This window comes from Macrobrachium rosenbergii, chromosome 44 (genome assembly GCF_040412425.1).
Source record: "Macrobrachium rosenbergii isolate ZJJX-2024 chromosome 44, ASM4041242v1, whole genome shotgun sequence".
NCBI lineage: Eukaryota > Metazoa > Arthropoda > Malacostraca > Decapoda > Palaemonidae > Macrobrachium > Macrobrachium rosenbergii.
In genome coordinates, this window is record NC_089784.1 from 40544002 (window position 1) to 40570184 (window position 26183).

General features: G+C 35.7%; 1 protein-coding gene across 1 annotated transcript in view; it reads right to left on the reverse strand.

Moving 5' to 3' along the window:
* Nucleotides 1-26183, reverse strand: part of LOC136829608 (uncharacterized) — a 576969-nt gene that overhangs the window by 281938 nt on the left and 268848 nt on the right. Inside the window, 2 exon segments of the mRNA XM_067088454.1 lie at nucleotides 18617-18697; nucleotides 19786-19936. Coding sequence (XP_066944555.1) covers nucleotides 18617-18697; nucleotides 19786-19936 — 232 coding nt within the window.

The following is a 26183-nucleotide window of genomic DNA, read 5'->3' on the forward strand; positions in this document are numbered from 1 at the left end:
GCACTGGGGGTTTAGACAAAGGAAAAGGTGTGCGGATCAAATATTTACTAAGGAAAAGTTAAGTGGAATTTTGGAAGTAAAGGAAAAAGGCTTGATGTGGTATACTTGGACCGGTGACAGAATAAAAAAAAAAGCGGCAATATAAGGGGTGCTGAGGACATCTGAAACAGAAGATAAGCGGTCGAGATTGAGTGATACCGAAAAAAGGCGGCAAACCATCTGTCAGAATATCTAGATGGTTAAGTTAAGTATACCTTAGTTTAACCAGACCACTGAGCTGGTTAACAGCTCTCCTAGGGCTGGCCCGAAGGATTAGATTTATTTTACGTGGCTAAGAACCAACTGGTTACCTAGCAACGGGACCTACAGCCTATTGTGGAATCCGAACCACATTATGACGAGAAATGAATTTCTATCACCAGAAATAAATTCCTCTGATTCTTCATTGGCCGCTCGGAGAGTCGAACGCTGGGCCAACAGCGTGCTAGCCGAAAGCTCTGACCCACCCCTCCAATGAAGAACTTATCTAGATGGTAGAGTGACTGGTATGCTATAGGAATGTTTAACATCTTTATGGATGCAGAGATGCAAGAAGTCAGAAAAAAGAAATTAGACATTAGTGCGTAGTTCTGTGAGAGAAAAATTTGCTATGGATGGAGTGTAGAATGGTTGATGATGACAGATTATAAGGTCCTGATTGGTGACAGTGAAGAAAAAACCGCAGAAACTAGTTGGAGAGCTTGAAAGTGTTTTCAAAGAGGAGAAAGGTTAGAACAAATGTCTGTTGTATGATCATATGGGTAAATGGACATCAAGAAGATAGTGTAATGAATATTATGGAGGGTGGAAGAATGAAAGAAGAGGAGAGTCGCAAAACAGACGACGCTCGGAAGAGACTCAAAGACTGCCAATGGAGGCATGTATAAAGAGATTAAAAATCAAATCTCTTTTGGAAGTGAAGTATGGGTTTGCAGAGTTATATGGCATCGGAGGAACTGAAGGAGTGAGAAAAGCGGAATTTTCTAGAAGTAGTATAACTATTTGTGCGGGTGAAAAGAAGAAGTGTTTTGGGATGGTTTGATCATATGGAAAGTTTGGGAGACGAGAAGTTAGTTAAAAAGTTGATAATTCGGAAGTTCTTGGATGAAAGACCAAGAGAGGGTTGGGTCAGATGGTATTGGGAAGGAGAGGCTTTAATATCCAGGAGGTCCGTGAAAACGTGCAAAATACATGTAAATTGACCTGAGTGTGTATGAATACGTATTTGACGCACTGCTGATGGGACCTCTGTACAGGAGCATGAGGTGTCAAATTTTGAAGTATTCTGTACAGGTTGTTCACCTACAACTGAGCAGATAACGTTTAAATGTGGCAATAACCATTTGATGTAGTTTTATTTCTGGCGACAACCGTTAGGTGAATACACTGGCCCACACTGAATATAATAAACACTCGGAAACATGAGGACAGGACTTGTAAATGTACTGCTAACGCATCTCAGCTTTTCTACACCCTATGAGGAAAAAGCAGGAAAAGTTACAACTTCAAGAGAAGAGTAACAAAAAAAAAAAAAATCAGTTCACAAAGGCGTCTGCAAAGAAGAGCGATATTTTTGACAGGCAACCAGCGACGTAAAAACAGTCTATTAATAAAAGAAGCGAAAATGCGAATGTGATTAGCATTTAATGAACAACATCACGAGAGGAAAAACAAGAGAGAAAAAGTTTTCCCGGAAATTTACTTGAAACTCAAATCACGTCACTTTCCAGAATTGGGGTGCAGTGAATACAGTAAGGTGATGCTAGTGTCAAAACAGAAAAAAACAAAGAAAAAATATATATAATGAATAATAATATATATATATATATATATATATATATATATATATATATATATATATATATATATATATATATATATATATATATATATATATATATATATATATATGAATGTCTTTTCCTGCAATACTGCGGTGTAATATGAATATAACAAGGCCCATAAAACACTATTTCGTTGAAACCAAATGTAATAAAGGGGTCCATGGTTTCAACGTTTAAATCGATTCAAGATTCAAACTTTGTAATACAGTCCATCTACTCGATTCAAGATTCAAACTTGGCCTTTCTGAGTAGATAACCGGAGGAGAGTGACTCTAATCGTTCATCAAGAGAGCTCCTATCGAACTCAGGTTCTGTACTTGAAATCGGTATCAACCTATTTATACTCTAATACCTAAGTCATATCTACTGATCACTTTGACCTTATATTTGTAATAACCATAACTGCCTTTTGACTTCTCGATTTCTCACTTTTTGGATATGCTCATCACTTCAAAACACTGAAACAGGAATAAAGAACAAAGGGAGCAACAACAAACTCTCGCAGTGAGATGGGTGAAGTTCAGCTAAACAACAGGGCCATGACGGAGAATGGAAATCTTGCCTAGCTCACACATGAATAAACATATCTGCATAATTCAGATACATTTTGCTGGTGCTCCTCCCTGACCTTCGAAGCATAATGCTTTGGCGTTTATTGCTTTACAGTAAATATAAATATATATATATATATATATATATATATATATATATATATATATAATTTCAATTTGTTAATTCAATGGCTTTTTGGGTGTTGATCAACTTTTTATTAGTTTCACATTACTTTCTAAATCTTCTACGTTGTTGAAAGTGTAGTTGATGGATAAATAAACGAAGGTTAACTCTTTGTTCCATTTACTGGGAACACAACACCACAGCAGTTCCGTCACTTGTCGTGACATCTTCAAAGTGTACTACATTTTTTTTTTTTTTTTGATTAAGCTGGCCTTATGCCAGCACGGGCTCTTGCTCCTAGAGCAGCCCGTAATACATTTTCTTTGCGTACTCGTGTTTTATTACATGGTGCGGACGGAATTGTAGCGTCCAAAAACATTACCAATAAATACATTTAAATATAATACAATAAAAGTAAATTACAAAAAATATTTTAATTGAATTTAAGATGTACAAAAATAATACATTACAAAGAGATTTACAATAATAAAAATTTTTTTAGATGAATGGTAGTGAAACAAACATATACATATATATAGATATATATATTTATATGTATACATACTGTATACACATACATTCATATATATATGTATATATATATATATATATATATATATATATATATATATATATATATATATATATATATATATATATATAATTTATATACAGTATATATAAATATTTATAAATATATTATATATATATATTATATATACACATTATATATAACTTATAGTCTATATATGGTAATCATGTCAGCAAGCCTCTGAATTGTCAGAAAAATTTTCCCGCTGGCTCGCATGATGGGCAGCATAACTGCAATCAACCAGAATGATTTAGTAGTCAGTTGATCAAGCAGAAATTTGATATAAGTAACCTGTCCTTGTAGGATTTTAGATCTAGTTTCATTCTCTCTGACGATGAAGACAGTAGCCCTTGTAAGCAATAAGGATTTATAGTGTATTTATAATACACCAATTTGCACATAAGAAAAGACTCTTCTTTTATCTGTTGTGGATAATATTATGCGGGAAATCTGAGGAAGGACAGTTGTGGGATAAGAAGGTGGGCTGAGATGATGCAGCACTGATGGTAAATAGTAAAGAGAAACTGCATAGACGAGTGAAGAGTTCTGAAGTGTTCGCAAGATAAGGAAGTCGAGAGTAAATGATGTGTGTAAGAGTAAGGTTATTGAGGGTGAATGGAAACCAGGAAGAAAGAGCATAGAGTGTTAATAGGGACGATGGAAGAATGGAAGGAGTAGAATCGTATTTTCAGATCATGGTATAATGAGCAAAGAGGTGAATTACAGAATAGGAGAAGTCAGCAAAAGTTTAGGGTGACTCTTGAAGAATATTGAAGTTAAAGATGGAATGAGATAGAGTTGCTGGGCTGATTCTCTTTCCTCGAAGTGAAGATGCTGATTGTAAATGAAAGAAAATTAGTCGAAGTTCCAGAGATGAATTACTTATAGAGTATATTTGTTAAAAGAAGAATTAAAAGGGTGTGAAATATGATGATCTATAGCAGTGGTGCAACGTTTTGTGAAGACAGATAGAGCAATGTTTGGTCATATTAAATGAATGGAGGATAATAGGTTGGAAGAAAGTTTGGAAAATTGTTAAATGTAGGGCAGAATGGGAGGAACACTTCAAAATGGACTATGTACTGTATATGCAACTGAAGACTTTTTCGACAGGTGGGGCATTAACATCCAGGAAGCATTAAAATTCGTCCAAAACAGAGTTGATACATTACTGATGCATCAACTTTATCTTGAGTTAATGAATCTTCTGTGTAGGTGCCTAGAACGCCTAATATTGTGGAATAGTTTGGCAAAAGGGTCCATCCATGTTTTAGCAGTTGATATATGGATGTGGCTGAGATCAAAGACCTTGGCTGAGACTGCCCTCATGTCTATGCTCGGGGTGTGGGTTCTTTGCCTTTAAGTGTTACTGTACGTGATACCTACCTAAACTCACCAGCAAGAGTAGTTTCCGATCCCGGACAGGATCTATTTAAATATACTGTACATACACATACACACACACACACATTATATATATATATATATATATATATATATATATATATATATATATATATATATATATATATATATATATATATATATATATATATACATACCCAAAGAGGCACAGGGTGTCTTCTGAAGGTGTTTAAATTCCGTCTATTTGCAAATATTTGGGAAAGGTTTATAAGTTCCATTCATTCTTCAGCAGGACTAAATTATGTTACCTAATTTACTGCATAGGTCAAAAGAGGCCATTAGTTTTGTTTTTTGGGAAACCCTCCTGAAACGATTCCTCCTGTGCGTATGAGTACGCATAGTCACTTCAGACCACGAGATTATATTTATTTCTAAGCGGTTTTGCTACACTATTCCGGAATTCTCATATCCTGAAATACAAATTCTCACAAACGTTCACGTGTGCATACGTATCCATCTGTATAGGGAAGGGGAGAGAGAGGGAAAGCCATGAGTAGTTTCAAAAAAGAACCTGTTGCTCCATTCTAACGAAATTATGGTACAAAATTCGGATCTCTCTCTCCAACCAGAAGTCCTCACCCAACAAACGACCCCCAAAATAGAAACGAATCCAGTGAACTAAGCTCAATTCTAGGTGTATTTTTTAAATGGTTAAATTCTATTTTTTTTTTTTCGAGGAAAAGCATCGTAAGGTTAGCTAACCGAATGGAATGGTTGGATGAGGGTGTTGGAGGAAATGAAGTCGACATTTTAATGCTTCGTATTAAGAGTCTTTCTCTTCTGAAAAAAGGTGAAAACACTGATGTCACTTCTGTATTTCACAGAAGATTTCGTCCCTGTAGCAAATGGTGTACGTGTGCTTACAGTATCAAGGCTTGGCAAACTGAAGTAGTTTTTACAGGCTTACAAATATGCAGAGCTCAGTCAATTATAAGGGTAGAAACGTTACCTGACAGGTGGATAAAGAAACATCCACTCTCACTGTAGGACGTATAGGGGAGGATCTCCACTGGTCCGTTTTTGAGTAACTGAACAGACGGTTTGTGTTTGTCAAAACATTCTTCCTACTAACCTCGATAAACACAAACCGCCTCTTCTACAGATATTGTGGATAGTAATCTTAATAAATTATTGCCTGTCTACTGCCTACATTGCCTTATGTTTCACGAACTGCCATCTATATAATTTATTCCTAGAATGTGGAATTATCTACTTCCTGTTTCCTTAGCCATTCTCAAGAGACTTGTTATCCATTAGTAATGACCGAAAGTGATTCGGACAGCCAAGACCATCTTGGTATCTTTGCCCTGAAAGGAAGATACATCTGTTATTTTATTTACACATGTTCAATTCTAAGGTGGTCAGGACGATATGGGCACGTTCTTTTGAAATCTACTGTGACTCTATTAATCTAATCATTGAGCTAAGGCCCTGGGAGTTAGTTGATTGTAGGGGATCCCAGTCAGGGGGTTAGATAGTTATAGGGAAGGCAGCCTCATACCTACAGCACTTGGTGATTCTTTGCTAGTTGTACAGTATTAATGCAGATTCAGAGATTGCTGGACATAATATTTTTACTTTAGAAGCAGTCAAAGTTATGTGATTTTTAGCTTAAGTGCACAAAATGGAGCATTATTCTTTTGGCGAGTTTTAACTGAAATTTTATGGTCTTTTACTCTGACGTTCAATTCCTTTCTTATCAGGACAAGTAATATGAATCACAGCCCATTCATGGAATTTTATAAACAATGTTGTTACACTAGCAGAGTGAGGACAATTCCTTTTGAGCACATTTTTTTATGTTGTTATATGAAAAGATTACAGGTACAATGAATTTTTTTCAACGCTGATATTAATGATTCAAAGTGTTTTTTTTTCATTTTCAAAGTGGTTATATACCCTGTTAAATTTTATATCACTCTGTTATTCTCGTGATAGCAGTTATACATACGCAATCCAGCACACACACACACAAAAACACATTACACATTATATATATATATATATATATATATATATATATATATATATATATATATATATATACTGTATATATATATACATATATATTTATATATATATTAATGTTAAAGATAATTGAAGTTATAGACTTCAGATTTATTTTGTCAATTAACTGCTAGTTATGAAAAACTATTATTTATATATGTATATAAATATATATATATATATATATATATATATATATATATATATATATATATATATATATATATATATATATATATATATATATATATATATATATATATATATATATCATATTACAAATATATTTATAATTATATATAAATGCATACTCGCACGCACACTTACACCCACAGCATACACACGTACACACACACACACACACACACACACATCTCTGAGTTACGGACAGCATTGTTTTCGAGTTGGGCATTCCACTAGTTCTTTCCATTTACTGTCAAAGGAAACAACCCTGCACTACAATAATGGTAATTCGGATGTTGATGCCTGTTTTGTTGATATTAGTAAATTAGTTGACTCCGTTAATCATGCTCTCCTTACATGAAAATGATTACACCTTATGAAAATGATTACAATGTGGAGTTCCTGGTACCTATGAAAACTTGATCCACTTTTGGTATGATAATCAAGTAATTGTTGTGAAATATAGATCTTGTGTCTCAAATGTGAATGGGAAATGAAGGCTGGTTCTCGATTAGACATTTTAGTTCAAATACGATTGTAAATGCTAATGATATTGTGTTGTTGCCCCCTCAGCAATTGGTCTTCAAAAACTGATGAATACAGCTTATGTAGGTTTTAATACAGAAATATATTTGAATCCAGTAAAAACAAATTGCATGATTTTCAATATTCACATGAAAGAAAACGAAGATACCAAGCCTTAGAAAATTGGCAGTAATGAGGTAGAAACTGTAAAATCATTTAAGTATTTGGTGTATATTATAACGTGTGATCTGAATTATAATGAAGACATAATTCGGACAAGAATCAATTTTATGCCGATATCAACATGTTAAGAAAATTTTGTTTTGCGGACAAAGGTGTCAAAAATTTTTTCTTTTTAATTCAAACAATTCTGTCTACAAATACATGGCTGCGAAATGTAGTTTGGTGGTTTGTTCTCCAGGAACTTTATCTTATCACGAAAGCAACCACTAAGCCTGCCGAGAGGCCCAGGTTTTAATTTTCCAGCAGTTTATACATTAAATATAAGATCATGTCAGCACTGCGGTTGCTACGTAACGCATGTGATTTTATTCAAAAGATTTTATCCTTTTTTTATATATCTTCAGTTTTATTACAGGATCTCTTTGAAATTTTAAACATTTTATGATTAACATTCTTTGTTATGTAATGACAAAGATGCTTTTCTAGCAAAAATGTTTTATTCGAAATAATGAAAAACAACAGAGAGTGTTTTGCCCTGTACACAGTTGAACTGATTGTCGTTTTTTATACTGCCTATTAAGGCTTTTACATGATTCTGTTTGACCATTGTATCTAGATTGGCGAACACAAGTTTCTGAAAGGTAACATGACTGAAATGTGTCATTTTGTTATTTGTTTCTTTCTTTTTTTATGCATTATGAAGATATATGTGCCAGTTTAATCCATCGTGAATTATTTTTACGTAAATAGGTATATATTCAGACCTTTGTGTAATTTATATCACTGTAGTTATTTATCTAAGGATCTTTACTGAGGTGTCATTACAGCTGAAAAATGGGTATATGATATTGATAATATTCTTAGCACGAATTAAATGTACTCTATGGACTTGCTTTCTATTAAAGCCTTCCTTATATTATTCTTTTCATTTTTAATTTTTTCTAGTTGAGAGTTTTGTCATTTCGACTGATGAAGAACAATTTGAATCACACCACACATACCATAACTTTAAAAGGGCCCAATGCAATTCATCTTCAAAAGGGCCTAATGCAATTCATAATAACTGTTGCAAAAGATAAAACGAGTAGTTATGTTACGACGCTGCTCAGTTGACTGCTCTCAAGATTTATCTTTTTATAACAGTGCAGTTATGGAAAATCTTTCTCGCAATCGTGTGACTACAAAACAGATGATCTTCTCGGAGCGCTGGAGAAAACGTTCAAACCAGGTGCCCGTTTGCCAAACTCACTATGGAACATAACCGATGATTTTACATTTATAAAGACGGATTCAATAACTAAACCACGCAGTATTTTATTGTGAATGGAGCCAACTAAAGGAAAGTTTCCAGGACTGTTTAATGTGAAGCAGGGAAGGAAAAAGATAAGGGAAGTATTCTAACCATTGGCTTTACAGAAAAACAAACAAGACACCAGTCACATTTTCATTTGCTCTATAACCCTTCACTCACATACGAAGCCTCACTGGTATGACTTTGAGCCACTTTCCATGTATACTATTTTATCCATTTCTTTGCGCAATCTCGCCTACCGGAATGTGTATGCTACTTCGCATTAGCACTTGCCTGTCCTAACTTTCCTCCGCTATTACCATCAACAGTTTCTTTTCTGTGACACATCTGTTCGTAACACAATATTCCAAATATTTTTATGTGTGTATTTACACTCATATCAAGCCACAAATAATGCTCAATGCCGATTTCATTATAGCATTGTAACTGACAAATGCTTCTGCCGAATCCTGGCTGGGGCAGAAGTAATTATCAATTTTAATTCGCTTTGCATATAAGTTACTCCCAGGTTAGAGTAAATTCTGTATCAAATGATATCAGTTACTTAATATCTTTTCAGCAGAAAAAGTCACACGTGTATAAGAGACGAAAATTCACACACACACACACACACACACACACACATATATATATATATATATATATATATATATATATATATATATATATATATATATATAAATTATATTTTTATATATGTGTATGTATGTATAAAATTGTGTGTACATCAACAGACTCTGACAGTTTATGCGTGAGCATAATGTTGGATGGAAAGAGAGAGAGAGAGAGAGAGAGAGAGAGAGAGAGAGAGAGAGAGAGAGAGAGAAATGAATACCCAAGGAATGAGACAGCTAATCCAAAGGAGGCTTTGAGGATGGCTGAAATGGCGATGCATATCCCACCTTAAGGAATCCGCGGGGATTAGGAAGGGTTTTTCCATCTCCTTCCCTTATAAAAAGCACACATAAAAACACACACAAGAAAAACAAGAGAGGTGTCATTCTGAGAGCCTGGGTTGCATCCGGCTTAAGGTGTGTGCAGAAACGTGAATCCAGAGAGAAATAGAGAACTTACACACGGAATTCCAAGACAAACAGAATTCACACACTAAGTTTAGAGCAAATATAGGCTTCGTACATCGTGATTTCAGAAACAAATATAAAATTCACCCAGAGAATTAAGGCGGGGAACAAATAATTCATGATCTCTGAGTTCACCGAAAAAAATGAACTTGGTTGATTGAATGTTTTATAAAACTGAGGCTTTCAAGTCAGCCAATGGGGGAATTTCGGCTGTTGAAGAAAGTGGTTGAAGAGCAAGAAAAAAAAGGACAAAAAATAAAAAAAAGATGGAGCAAAAGGATCTGAAGGTGGAACTGAGACGATACCCCACAGCTGCGCTGAAAAATTTAAGTTAGAGGGGTTGAACAGCAAGGAAGCAGGAATGAAGTAAAGTGCTAAAATGCAGGTGCAGTTAATTACCGAGGTGACGCTGAAAAACACCCTTTAATGCCTACAGTTCACCATGAGGTGCGGTGACAGCAGAATTCCCTACGCGGAAAAAAAATTATTCTGATATAGTTTTGCTTAATTATGGTAAACGTGGCGTCACCTACAGGGGAACATTTGAGAAGATGACGGTGTAAGAAAACACAAATGGTTGAACACCAGAAGATAGATACCAATTACAGCGAGCGATAATTACGTGAAGTTGCTATTTTTTTTTCATGTATTTTGACCTACATAATAATAATAATCAATTCATTCACTGTCAACTTATAGCGTTTTTATAATAATGGGTAAATAGCCTTAAATAAACCTAAAGGAGGAACAGTAGCTATCAAATACACACAACGAAGCTCCGTGACAATGCAGTTGTACGTAGAAAAATATGTTGTGGTATGCTGGTACGGTAACTTTGTCGTTGGACTGAGCACGTGTGGAAGCAGTCGACGGCGGTGAGGATTGGCAAAGGTCTGATTTATTTCATATGATCTCATGAATTGCACCGAATTACCTGGCAAAAATTGCAACACTAGTCACTCATCATAGTAACGACTTTTAATGTACTCTTTCCTTCGGGTGGAACAGAGTGGATAATAAAACAGACAAACAGATATAAACTAGGCTCTTACTAAATTTAGCTTTCGTCGTTATAACTGTGAAGTGTACATTAGAAAACAACACCATCATGGGACAGCTGGATGCTTTTTGCTCTTTCGACCTCCTAAGTTATGAGTGGCATTTCCCCTCTGACCTTTCGTGTCTAAAACTAATGGAACGTAAGCTTGAGTTCAGGTAACTGATTGATGATTTGCACTCCGTAGCGCAAGAGTGCACTTTGCAAGCCATTAAATGAACTCCCGCATACCAGCAAACCTTTCTCATGCCAGCTAATCACGGTGGTACCATTAACAAACCAGGTTAAATCACGAACAATAAAAATATACAAATTACCGTCAATTGCAAGACCTGGAACAAAGGTGCTGTAGCAAGTAAATCAAAACTGAGATGTTATGTCTCTCGCTCTCTCTCTCTTTCTATTCACAGAAGCTGCAATGTTCTCAATAGACAATCGAAGCTGATATCAAAACGCCACGAGTTTTGAGCGATAAAAGAGTAAACTAGTCACTTCTTGTCTTTTATTTCGGTTTTCCTTACATCGAAGCACCCATTATCGCAGTCACAAAGACTGAAAAACTCATGGAATTTTTACAGAAAAATATTTAAAGCACGCACATAAATGCATGTATACTCATGTATACCATACAGGTATATTTACACACACACATATATATATATATATATATATATATATATATATATATATATATATATATATATATATATATATATATATATATATATATATATATATATAAACATATAAATACATACATATTTATGTACATATATATAGGCTATATATACATATATGTATATATGTCTATGTTTAATATATATATATATATATATATATATATATATATATATATATATATATATATATATATATATATATATATACACACACACACACACACACACACACACACACACACACACACATATATATATATATATATATATATATATATATATATATATAATATAAAACTTAGTAAGACCAACGTTTTGCCTCTATATCGAACCCGGCAGTTCGAATCTTTGTTCGAATCGTGGCGGGAATAGATGATGCAATTATCACATACAATTCCCTTGGGTTGTAAGTTATTCTCAACATAAAGTAAATTAGGTTTTAAGAGATATTTGTGCCTTAATAAAAAGAGTTACGTGTGAATTAGTAACAAAACTATGCGTACATACATACATACATACATACATACATACATACATACATACATACATACATATTTATATACATGGACACGAGAAGCATTGCTGTCAACCAGCATAGAACAAGGGAGCTGAAGGAGACATCATGCACTATTTGTCCGTTTATTATAAAATCTAACGTTTCGAGGGCGCAGCCTCATTTTCAAAACTGAAAAACACATGTTATATAAAAATGTTAAAAAGACTCAGAATTAAGAAATTTACAAATTAAAAAATAAAAAATGATAAAACCGATATTTAACAAAAAGAATGGAAAAAACAGATTGCTACCTTTCAGGAGGGGAACCAAGGACTGGGTAACATCAAATAAAAGCAGAGACAGGGGCAAACTCAAGACCCAAACTCTCTCTACAACACTACCTGTCTTGAGTCTGCCCTTCTCTGCTTTTATTTGAGCAATCTGTTTCTTCCATTCTTTTTTGTTAAATATCGGTTTTGATGTTTTTATTTTTCAATGGGTAAATTTTTAATTCAGTCTTTTTTTTATATTTTTATAATTGTTTTTTTCGGTTTTGAAAATGAGGCTGCGCCCTCGAAACGTTAGATTTTATAATAAACGGACAAATAGTGCATGATGTCTCCTTCAGTTCCTTGTTCTATGTTGGTTGACAGCAATGCTTTCCATGTGTATATAAATATATATATATATATATATATATATATATATATATATATATATATATATATATATATATATATATATATATATATATATATATATATATTTATATATATATGTTTTGTGTGTGTTTTTGCGATAGATATTTTGCTGAAAAGAAATTTTTATTGCCATTCTCTCTACACTAGATTTCGTTGTTCACCTAACCTGAAAAAGGCGTCGATCTACTAGCGGCTTTGTGACAACCAAAGCTACTAGTAAGAACATGAGGTTTAGAGGGAATAGCATTTTTTATCTTCTTAATAAAGTCAGCAGTCTCAGTGCTATCATGATGAAAAGGTTAATAATTCAAAATCTTCCAGAATTTTCCGGCGTTGTGAGTCTTCATAAAGCATATATCAAATTCCAAAACCCGATGTTCTCCAGCGTAGAAAAAAAAAAGAAGAAGAAAACGTGTCCGGGAAGCGAGCTTCTCTTTCGTTGGCAATTTCCAACGAGATAGTAAGTTCGGCTCAAAAGAAGAGCCATATTGTTTTTCTTCCATCAGTTTCTTTAGGATTTAACGGAAGACGTATCGACTATGCTCTCGATTTTACACGGCTTTTTTCCCCATAAAAAGATCCATCAAGGGCAGAAGAGCAGGTTATTGAGAAGTATTGAGCAGCGCTGTGAGCAGTATCGACACCTGAAGAAGAGTCTAACCTTCCAAGCAAAGATGATGCGAAGGTTAGGCTTGCGAAAGTAGTTTTCTGAGTAATACTTAAATGAAGTTGAGAGATGAAAGGGAAGAGATATATGCCAAGATGAAATAAAGAAAAAGCTTATATTAGCCGCAGGAAATGTTGTATGTTGCAGAAATGCTTTTCTTCCACAGTGCAAGACCAGTATCATACAGTAGCCGTGCAGGTGCTGACTTTGACAAAACGCACAGCGACCAGAGAAGTTGGGAACAAAGGTAACACCAAATTTTGTGAAGTCACGTTCAGAATAGTCACTTGATCATATGCTGGATACATACACATTTGCTACACACCACTGACAACCAGTTCGGCTTTAAAGCAAACCACTCAACCGACACCTGCATCTACATCCTGAAAGAATTGCTGAACTATTATCTATCATCAGCCTCTCTTGTAATCCTGTCTTGCAAACCTGAGAAAGCATTTGACAGAGTAAACTACCAGGTCTTCCTGAAACTGCACAAAATATAGGCACACCTCTATATTTAATTGTCATTTTATATTGCTGGTTCTCCACTCAGCAATTGTGTGTCAAATGGGGTAACGTTTTGTCGTACAACTTCGGCTCCCAAGATGGGCTCCGGCAAGGGGGCATTCTCTCTCCATACCTGTTTAACACGTACGCGACGCTCTGAATGTCAAACTGAACTCACTCCCAATCGGATGCACTATCAAGGAAACATCAATAAACAACCTCTGTTACGTCGACGATATGGTTCTGATTTGCTCATCAGTGCAAGGTCTCCAGCGACTCATTGACACTTGCCGCAGATATGCAGAGGAATTTGATATCTTATGCAACGAAACCAAGACCCAGTGCATGTCACTGCTCCCGAGATCGCTTAAGCGTATTGCAGAACCGCAAATTTTCCTCGGAAATCAGCGTCTGGAATTCGAGCATGAATTTCCGTATTTGGGCCACATTATCACGGACGACCTAAAAGATAAGGCAGACATAGAACAGCGGCGTCGTAAACTCTGTGTAACTGGCAACGTGATTGCAAGGCGGTTTGCCTTTTGTCACCGAGACATGAAACTGTTGCTTTTCCGCTCGTACTGCTACAGCATATAAGGGTGTTCCTTTGAACGAACTATACTCGAGAAGCCATGAGATATATCACCATTGTTCACAACGACAGTCTGAGGCGCCTCACCAACACACCTCGCTACCACCCCGCCACACAGATGTCTATAGAAAACTGCCTGGATAATTAACAAATCTCTGTTGGACGAACAATTACCAGTCTGACCACCCGACTGGGAAGCCGCAGCAATTCCCTTACCCAAAGCATCCTGGGCAGTGAGGCCAGAAGGAGATCTAAAATGTGGGAAAGATGGGATAATGAGGCGTCTGTCCCATAAATGGCGTTATCTTCCTTCACGCGGGGTGGCCTGAATTGCTGTGTATGCTTATTCTCTATTTTTTTCAACTAAGTGTCATCTGCAGAAACTGCTATTATTATTATTATATTATATTATATTATTATTATTATTATTATTATTATTATTATTATTATTATTATTGAGAATTGCTTTTTTCACTTTTTGTATTTATCCTCCTGGACCTGACTTCTGTAACCACCTAAAGTCCCAAGCTGGAAATTAATTGTATACAATCTGTTTTTTAATTGCTATCATTTTGAATATGTTTACTATTATTCTCAATATTATTACCGTCATTGCTATTCTTATGAGTGCTATTTTACTACTACTTCAGCAACTGTGTGGATGTTGCCGATTATTATTTTTATTATATATCATTTCGTCTCGTGTATCTAGACTGTGTACTGTGTTGTCTCTACTTTGTATATTCCATGTATATGGCCCTGGGCTGAAATAAAGATTATTATTATTATTATTATATTATTAGTTGGATAAAAAAAACTGGCCTCTTTTATGCCTAACCGCTATACCTGATAGTGGTTCCGACATCAAACAAGTAAAAAATACGCCTTAGTTTCTTCGGCGCAATCGAGCTTTCTGTCCATCGTATAATCAACGCCACCGAAAATGGATCTATCTTTCGGTGGCCTCGGTATAATGCTGTATGAACCGCGGCCCATGAAACTTTAACTACGGGCCGGTGGTGGCCTATTCTATATCGTTGTCAGAAGCACGATTATGGCTAACTTTAATAACCTTAAATAAAATAAAAACTACAGACGCTAGAGGGCTGCAATTTGGTATGTTTGATGATTGGAGGGTGGTGATCAACATACCAATTTCCAGCCCTCTAGCCTCATTAGTTTTTAAGATCTGAGGGCGGACAGAAAAAATGCGGACGGACAGATAAAGCCGGCACAATAGCTTTCTTTTACAGAAAACTCAAAAAGTAATCATGCAAACCTGTGTGTACAGGAGGAAGCCAAACTTATTTTCCAGTTACAGCCACTTTCATAAGAAATAATGTCATCACAACCACAGTGCTTTGTAGGTGTCAGCTAGCACCATCTACTATCTTAAAAAAAAATAATAAATGGTTACAGTTAAACCTGATAAACCTCTATTTTGCATCACACCTTGAATATAACTTCGTTCTCTTCAAGTCAATACCATTTATTATGTTCGGTATAGATTTAGCCTTAGTGAACATACCATTGGTCTTCGCATGACGGTTGTTGGTAAGAAAAAACGGGAGAAAATGAATCATTAGATCCTGCCAAGGAGATCGAAAAAACGGGAGAATATTAATCATTAGATCCTGCTGAGGAGATCAAGTTGCGGTCGCACCATGATCTGTCACGCTCAGTGGAACCATTTATTCCCTTGATATCTATCATGCTTATTTTAATGCTTAAAACTTGATCACACTGACTGCACATTACGTTATAAATAAGACAACGTCACGAGGCATGGTCTCCCGCCCATGAGGACCGCGGCCCTCGTAGATCATTCACCTAGGTTTTAAAGGCTTCTTCCCGTCCTAGCAGAGACCCAAAGCATTTGGATACACTTTCAGTACCACAACGATAATAACTCGGTTACAGATTATATACATACATACATACACACATACACACACACACACACACACATATATATATATATATATATATAATATATATATATATATATATATATATATATATATATATATATATATATATATGTATATATATATATATATATATATATATATATATATATATATATATATATATATATATATATACGTAAAAACTGTCAATGGAAATGACATACGAGAAGCTAAAGCTCTTGAATTCGTTAACCCTTCTATCTCAAACAGACCGCGCCGGGAGAAATGATAGAACTGGAAAATATCAGTTAATTGCTTGTGATCTGAGCAGTTCTCATGATTCTCATGAAACCGCGCGTGCACACAGGCACTCATAGTCGCTCAGGCACATGTGAAACCGAAACACTGACTTGCTAATGTGTTCCTGACTCTGAGACATTAAAGTTCATTAATCTCTACTTAAAGAGCGAGTGGCATGTGCAAGAAAGGGCTCAATTTGATTTTTGTTAGGGACTAATTTGGTTCTTTGAATGCTTCTTTCTATTTCTGAGAAAGCGGGGGCGTATGTACAATATATGTGCCGGGAAGAGGAATGGGGCAAGCCAGGTGCGGCAACATATACTGTATATACCTACTGAGCTGTCAGCGTTTTAGCTACATAATCGATATTATCAATATTACTCCCATTAAAGGAGGTGGTAATGTAAAAAAAAGTACTCTGCAGGTACTACTGATACTAGTACCACTACTATTACCACGCAGTGTACTCATACTCTTACTACTGCAACTACTACAAGTCACTTTAGATGAAATATTCCATTAGCTTTCTGTAAAGCAATATTCGACTCTTGCTCCTGTCGCGAGTGTTTTGGGAGAAATATCGAAAGCTTAAATCCTATATACTAATTTAGCGATTCAAATCAAAACTACTATATATATTCTAAAGGAGCAATAGCCTCTGATCCAACATTAATCAGTTGTATCTGTGGAAAAGACAGAAACAAAAGATCAAGAGTTTTAGACAAGCACAGTTGTGGAGGAAGATTGAAAGCAAAGGTAAACTACATGTCACGTAAATGTGTGGGACAAACACGAACCTACAGAAAATATGTGGGGGATGCTAAGGATCAAATGCGTGAATTATGGTTTGTTGAGAGTTTGTCAAAGGTTACTAATGGAGAAAAGGACATTATTGTTGTTGTACTAAAACAGGAAGCATAATTACAGTGCTTCGCGTGCATGTAAAATTTAGCACAGTGACCTTAACTGGAGGAAAAAAGGGGCTAATGCCGTCTGAAGTCTTTCTATTTCTTCTGAATTTCATAAAAGAAAAGCCAATCAGTGATTATCTGTTGCCTTAGAATTTCTAATCTTCGGCTTACACTTTCTATTGCTTATCATACTTGTAAATAGCTACATAAACTCTATTAATCACAACATGTCAGAATTTTATTGACTGAAAAAGAATATACAGTAAAGCATAATGTCCCGTCCTATTATGATTTGTTTAAATTCTTCTTTTGAAATTGAACCATATTTCACAAGAGACTCGGTCGTCCAGCTGCGCTATGGTTGAATTTTAGCCAAGACCCTTAAGCCCGTAGCCTTATAAATGTATATAAATAAATAACATAAATATTTCAACACCAAATAGATACAACTATGGAAGGTGTTGAAAATAAGTTTTTGATTTTCACAGGTATCGATGATGAATAAAACGTTGGCGTAACAAAATGAAAATCGCCCACCCGAAACGGCGGTGTTCGGTGATCGGCCACTTTTATTCGACGAATCCCTTCCAATCTAAATATCAGCAAAGATTAGTTACTTCAAGATTAGGTGTACACACTTACGTTATTACTATAATGAAAAGAAATCAAAACTGTTATCAGCTACCCAAGAAATTTTTATGAAATAAGACGATAAACACGAACAGCTTTTATATACAACACACATGCGCATGTAATAAATTTAGTTACGCACACATACATACACACACACATATATATATATAAGTGTGTGTGTGTTTATATATATGTATGCATGCATGTATGCGTGTGTGCGAGTGTTTGCAAAACTTCCACAAACTGTTCACTATTCACTGAACATGCGCTTCTCTCTCCTTTCCGGAAAACTCACCTCTGAACGACCAAGACTGCAGAGGATCGACGCTTCTCCATCCACACGGAGACAGGCTGAAGTCGCAGCTTCCCCCTCGGACTGCAGACAGAAAGAAGTAACTGTCAGTTTTCATTGGCTTTTAGTTATTCAAGTAATGCAAGGCTTAGCGACTGTTGCTGCCAGCCCTCGGAGCTCTTTTTCTGTCCCAGGTTTCATTGATACTTGCAATTTCTTATCCTTCAAGAGACGGAAGATCTGTCGCACATACTTCTCTTTTATTCTTTTTCTTGATTAACCATTCTTTTCCTCCTTTCCCATTCCTCTTTTCCGTTTCTTCGGTCATGAGTTACCCAAACCATTTAACTCTGCCTATACAAAACCTCACAATATCATTTAGATGACATAATTTGTGTCATGATAACTGAAGACAGAAAAAATAGAGACGAAATTTTAAATGAATAGAAGAAAGCCTGAAATGAAAAATACGCAGCCTCTCCATCCCCCGTCCGGTAATAACAGACGTATAGAAATGACAAGGGAGGTTAAAAAAAAGTATGTGGGTAAAGACGGTATTAATAACGAACTCAGATTTCAAAAAATTCAACTAAGTCTTAAGTTCATTCACTGAGAATCAACAAACGTTTTTCTATTTGCATTAGAACAGGAAAATTGAGTATAAACATTTAGTTCACAGTCCTATCAGCGGAATGTGGGTGATTAACTCTGACTTGGGAGGGTTAATAAATATCGGCCGAAAAAGTTCCCTTGACGTTAGTGGTGTTTCAAAGGATTACCTCAAAATCAGAATAAATTTTGGAACTTGCTGGACATTTGTAGAAATAACACGCGCTCGACACAACATTACCAAACAAAACAAGTGACGCTCACTCCATTGTTCAATGTTTTTCCAAAGTTTTCCAATTTGTATTACCGCAATAATAATGAGAAAATGGCACGAAACAAAAAGCAAGTCCTATTTTAATTTCTATATCATCATATGACAAGGTAAAATGGATCGGAATCCTTACTTTAGTCTCGCATGCTAACAGTAGAAAAAAAATAAAACTCTTCATGTTTTGAGAAGTGTGTGCAAAGATTCTATCCGCTAGCCAATCTAGTGTTGATAAGGAGATTTTCATCATTATTTAAAGGTATCCCAAGCAACAATGGATTTACTATAGACTCACAGGAGGTGTACTTCAGGAGAAAGTATCCCTTGTTGTGGAGCTGATCGCTGCTGAAGAAGATCTTGGCTGAAGGCGTAGGCGTCAGGTGGAAGAGACGACCAGAGCTATGTGGGGATCCCGTCACCTTCAGGTCTTGGACTCCATCGGATATCTAAGCAAATAAATAATTAAGTAATAAATAAGTGACTATAAAGTCAGAGGCGTAATACATAAGTATATAAAGTGAACAATTATACTCCTCAGTGAATACAATGAATAAATAAATCGTCATCATCATCACCCTCAATACCGCATGACGCGACGGGCTATGTGAAATTCCGCCACTCGCACCTTTCCTAACACTTTATCTTCCACAAATCTCCACTAATCTCCAGCCTTCTTTGCCACCACCTACATTCAGCAGGCGCAATCAGCCAAATTCTAGGTGAAATAAAATAGGCACGGTTGTGTATACACACACACACACACACACACACACACACACACACACACATATATATATATATATATATATATATATATATATATATATATATATATCTTATATATAAAAGTGAATGTTTGTATATTAGTTTGTGTAAGTTTGTATACTTGTGCGCTATATAAATCCGAACCGCTTGATTGATCTAAAGAAAATTTGTCATGTAGCCACCATTTTACCCAAATTGGATAATAGGGTAGGTTTCAAACTGGTACCCACTTCCCCTTCCCCCATCTCCCTTCCCTCTTCCATTTGACACTTACATTGCAAATAAACTCTACAGGTTTATCATACCACATTTCACGTACTCGAGGCCAAAGAAATATATTACTGAAAACGCTTTTCAGTCACCACAGTAATACCTGGATAAATGGGACAGACAGCACAGTAATATCAGCATAAAAGGGACAGTCACCACAGTAATAACTGGACAAAAGGGACAGTCATCACAGTTAAATAAAAAGTACACCTTAGTTTAACCAGACCACTGAGCTGATTAATAGCTCTCCTAGGGCTGGCCCGAAGGATTAGACTATTTTACATGGCTAAGAACCAATTGGTCACCTAGCAACGGGACCTACAGCTTATTGTGGAATCCGAACCACATTATACCGAGAAATGAATTTCTATCATCATAAATAAGTTCCTCTAATTCTTCATTGGCCGGCCGGAGTCTCGAACTCGGGCCTAGCAGAGTGCTAGCCGAGAACTCTACCGATTTATCCAACGAGGAACCGAGTCACCACAGTAATGCCTGCGTAAAGGGATAGACAGTACACTAATACCTGATTAAAGGGGACAGACAGAATAGTAATACCCGGATAAAAAGGACAGTCACCACAGTAATACCTGGATAAACGGGACAGACAGTACAGTAATACCTGATTAAAGGTGAGAGACAGTACAATAATACTTGGTTAAAGGTGTCAGACAGTACAGTAATACCTGGATAAAAGGGACAGTCTCCACAGTAAAACCTTGATAAAAGGAACAGCCACCACAATAATACCTGGATAAAAGAGACTGACAGAGCAATAATACCTGAGTAAAAGGGACAGTCATTTCAGTTATTTCTGATAAAAGGGACAGTCATCACAGTAATAATTGGAAAAAGGGGACAGACAGCACGGTAATAAGTGGATAAAAGGGACAGTCACCACCATCATACCTGGATAAAAGGGACAGATAGTACAGTAATACCTGGATTGAGGGAACAGACAGCAAAGTAATACCTGGTTAAAGGGGACAGAAAGCATAGTAATACTTGGATAAAAGGGACAGTCACCACAGTAATAAGTGGATAAAAGAAACAGACAGCACAGTAATACCTTGTTAAAGGTGATAGAGAGTACAGTAATACCTGGTTAAAGGAGTCACACGGTACAGTAATACCTCGATAAAAGGGACAGTCACCACATAATTACTATGATAAAAGGGACAGTCACAACAGTAACACTTGGATAAAACGGACAGACAGAACAGTAATATCTGGATAAAAGGGACATTCATCACAGTAATTTTTGGATAAGAGGGACAGTCACCACAGTAATACCTGTCAGTTCACTCACGACTATTCGAAGGGTGAACCTTCACATTAAAAAAAGCAGAACTGTAAGTAGGACTGACAGCACAAACCCCTCTCCCTCTCCATTCTCCCTCCCTCCCCCTCCCATTTCCATCTTCCCTCCCCCTACATGTAGACTGATATTTAGTGTCTTTCGGGGGCAGCTCCAGGTTAGGGTCAGTTAGTAATATATATATATATATATATATATATATATATATATATATATATATATATATATATATATATATATATATATATATATATATATTTTACCTCTTTGTGGCTTAGTGGTCACAGTCACTATGCATTGTTGTTTCTAAACCAGGAAGTTGTTCGAATCCACTGGCGACGAATCACTCATCAATTATAATATCCCTTGGGCGTAAGTTATTCCAAAATGATAGTGTACTGGATTATAAATGATGCCTGTTGCTCAATATATGCAAATATAGAAAAATGTCACAGTGTAAGTGACAAATTTACATACATTATATATATATATATATATATATATATATATATATATATATATATATATATATATATATATATGTATGTATGTATGTGTGTGTGTGTAATTGTAATAGTCACAATGCCCTCTTAACTTCTCGAATTCTTCGCGCTTTTTGGATACTCTTGTCACTACAAAGACTTAGGATCCAAGTGCAAGAAATATGAAGAAATTTTGATGTCTGGTAGTGGGAAATGAACCTGGGTCCCATAATCAGAATGAGGTCACATTGCCAACCTGACCATGTGAAGGACAAAAATCTATTTCATCTTGCACATACATATACCTGTTGTTTTCAGGTGTATATATATATATATATGTATATGTATATATGTATATATATATATATATATATATATATATATATATATATATATATATATATATATATATATATATATATACATATATATATTAGAACTGGAACAGACCCATCCTCACCAGCGTAGGTATGTATGTATGGGAGGCAACAGACTTTTATCCTTCTTGTGGTCAGGTCGGCAACGTGACCTCGTTCTGATTTTGGGACCCAGGTTTGTTTCCTGCTACCGGACATCATAATTTCGTCATATTTCTTGCACTTGGATCTTAAAGCTTTGTAGTGACAAGCATATCCAAAAAGGCGCAAAGAATTCGAGAAGTGAAGAGGGCACTGTGCCTATTACAATTACATATGTACCTGGTAAATATTGACCAGTAGATTCCACTTATATATTTCAGCCTAAAAAGCAATAAAAATGATTGCCCATTTGGCTACGATGGTGAGGATTGGTCTATTCCAGCTCTAATATGTGTTCACATAGAAATCAACATATATAGATTATGACCGTGCTTGCTCTATAATGCAGATGTGTGTTACTAATACATCGGATGCATACTTAGCAAATAGCTTTTCTGATCGTATCATTTGTTTTGTTTGCCCAGAGACTGGGGTGGAAGTTCGTTCCCCAACAGTCGAACATTCACTTCGTATGAACAGTATCACAAGGCGTAATCAGAGCATGGGAGGAATATTTCTGTGTGTGATCAGAAGTACCCGTTGTCAGGTGATGAGACTTTCTAATCTGGTTAAAATCAGTTTTACAGGGGCGGCCCGGAAAGTGTGTGTGCGTTGTTTGGTCGCAGTATCTCCCTGGAAAAGTAAGTATACCTTAGTTTTACCAGACCACTGAGATGATTAACAGCTCTCCTAGGGCTGGCCCGAAGGATTAGACTTATTTTGCGTGGCTATGAAATAATGTAATACCGGGCACTCAGGGACGAACCTTGTTAAAGAGCTCATTTAAGCAGTGGAACCTGGCTTTTTTTTATTTTTTTATTTTTTATTTTATTCTGTTTTTCTTTTTTTTTTTTTTTTTTGAGATAGATTCTCCGGTTGGCTGAAGTGAGTATTGGACTATAAAAAGACTATTTTATGATATTTTGTACACTGTGGTCTTACAGGTCCATGGAAATTGTTTCCTTTTGCTATCTGGGTTATGTTTTTTTTTGTGCCCATTTATTTTTTTCCCTTTAGGTAATTTTTTTTATTACCAGTTTATTTATAGCCATTTCAGTGAATCTTTTATGCTTATGTGAGATATTTCTTCTTTCGCAATGACGAACTTGCGAGCTCCAGGGCCTGTCAATGGGCATACTACTCTGGGTTACTGAGCATTTTATGAAAAGGGGTAATCATGTGGGTGAAGGAGACAGAGACTTTGAAAGACTATATGCCATAATCTTTTACTGTTTAAAATGACACAGTGATGACGGTTGGAAAGAATTTTGGACTCACGTTTTCTGTTTGGTTCCCATTTTCCATTGGGGGTTCCTATTCTCTACGTTTGATTTAATTCTATTTTTACTTATTTTATTTTTGAAGCTCGGGTTTATGACCCACTCCTTCTAATTACCAGTACCATGTTAAATAGACGAATAAATTCTATTTCTGGTAAATCTTCAGGATTTAATTAAGATGCCTTCGTTGAGAGAGAGAGAGAGAGAGAGAGAGAGAGAGAGAGAGAGAGAGAGAGAGAGAGAGTGCAAAGATTTCTTCCCTGCTAGACCTTGGAGTTGCCAGTTGCAGCTTTTGATAGGTAAGTGTCTTCTCCCAAGAGGGATAATAGATTTCTTTTGGATGGGGGAAAAAAAGGTAAATACGCCTTCCAGAGGGCGCAACATATAGCCTTCAGTATATATGTATATATATATATATATATATATATATATATATATATATATATATATATATATATATATATGAAAACGACAGGTATATGTAAGTACCAGAGGAAATAGTCTTTTACCCTGCTCGTGGTCAGGTCGGCAACGTGAACTCGTTCTGATTATGGAACCCGGATTCATTTCCCACTATCGGACATCAAAATTTCTTCATATTTTTTGCACTTGGATCTTAAGGTTTTTTAGTGACAAGCGTACCCCCCAAAAAAGCGCGAAGAACTCTAGAAGTTAAGAGGGCATTGTGGCTATTACAATTACATATTTATCTGATAAAAAGTGACAAGTAGATTCTACATATATATTTCGGCCTAAAAAGCAATAAAAACGATTGTCCACTGGCGATAAAGGCGAAGATGTGCCTATTCATATATATATATATATATATATATATATATATATATATATATATATATATATATATATATATATATAAATCATCACATTCATCCGCTTGAGTATCAGCGTTCAGCTCTATCCATAAGGAAAGGAAAAATAAAGAATTCAGGTATTCATTAATACTGGTATAGTTTCCTACAAGAGACAGAGAAAGGGAGAGCGTGTGTAGCAATATCCGAATGACGCAAGTCTACTGTTTATCGTCTTACCTAAACCGAAGTCCCATGTTAGAGTGCTCGCCGGGGCAGATCATTCCCAAGGTTCAGCGATTTCCACACTAAACGACATTCGTGGGTCAATATTTGTGGATAAAAGAAAATCATACGTACACAGTGAAAAAAAAAACTCATATATGGCAAGCTATACTGAGTGAAGGTTAAGTCAATACAAGACCCAGGTCAAAAGCTCTACAAATAAGGAAACTGACGTCATTATCGAGAAATCTGTCAAGGTAGCTTTAATCATACGACGATTGTCACGTCACTTATCACTACCTCCATTATCATCAAGTAGGGTCGGGTAACAAGCAAGGAGCTACGCTGCTGTATTGACAAGATCTTCTCCGAATAGCAAAAATAACCCCAGTTGGACGAAAATATTTCCGAGCACTTTTATGACCATTAGAGAGAGAGAGAGAGAGAGAGAGAGAGAGAGAGAGAGAGAGAGAGAGAGAGAGAGAGAACGCCTTTGAGTCAGTTTCAAGCGTATACCATAATTGAAGTCCATTTTGGTAAAATAATGGGAGATCAAACGCAGCACTTGAACCCTAATCATGAAAAGTATTTAATTGATTTGTAGAGTCAGAACAAACGGTGCGCAGCGTGAATTACTTTACAAGCGACAAAATTAGACGTGACTTAAGAGGTATCTTTCAATTACCTTAACAGAAAAAGGACATGCGTGTAAATTTTTAAGTCTGTACACCATTTTGTAATGTGGTACAAAATTTTTAACAGATAATATAAATATACATACGAGTTTAAATAGTTGAACGGATTCTAGTTACATGAAACCTATTCTCTTTATTATAAAAAGTAACGTGAGGGGTAAAATTTATATCGTAGTTATAAATTGAAAATTTTTGCGATACAGATAACTTTATGAGCGAAATAAAATGGAAAATATGCAAAAATAATAAGAAAATGTTTCTTGTGTCCATTTGATTTGTACAAAATTAAGTGATATGCACGGTATATTACATTTACCGCCATTCATAAACA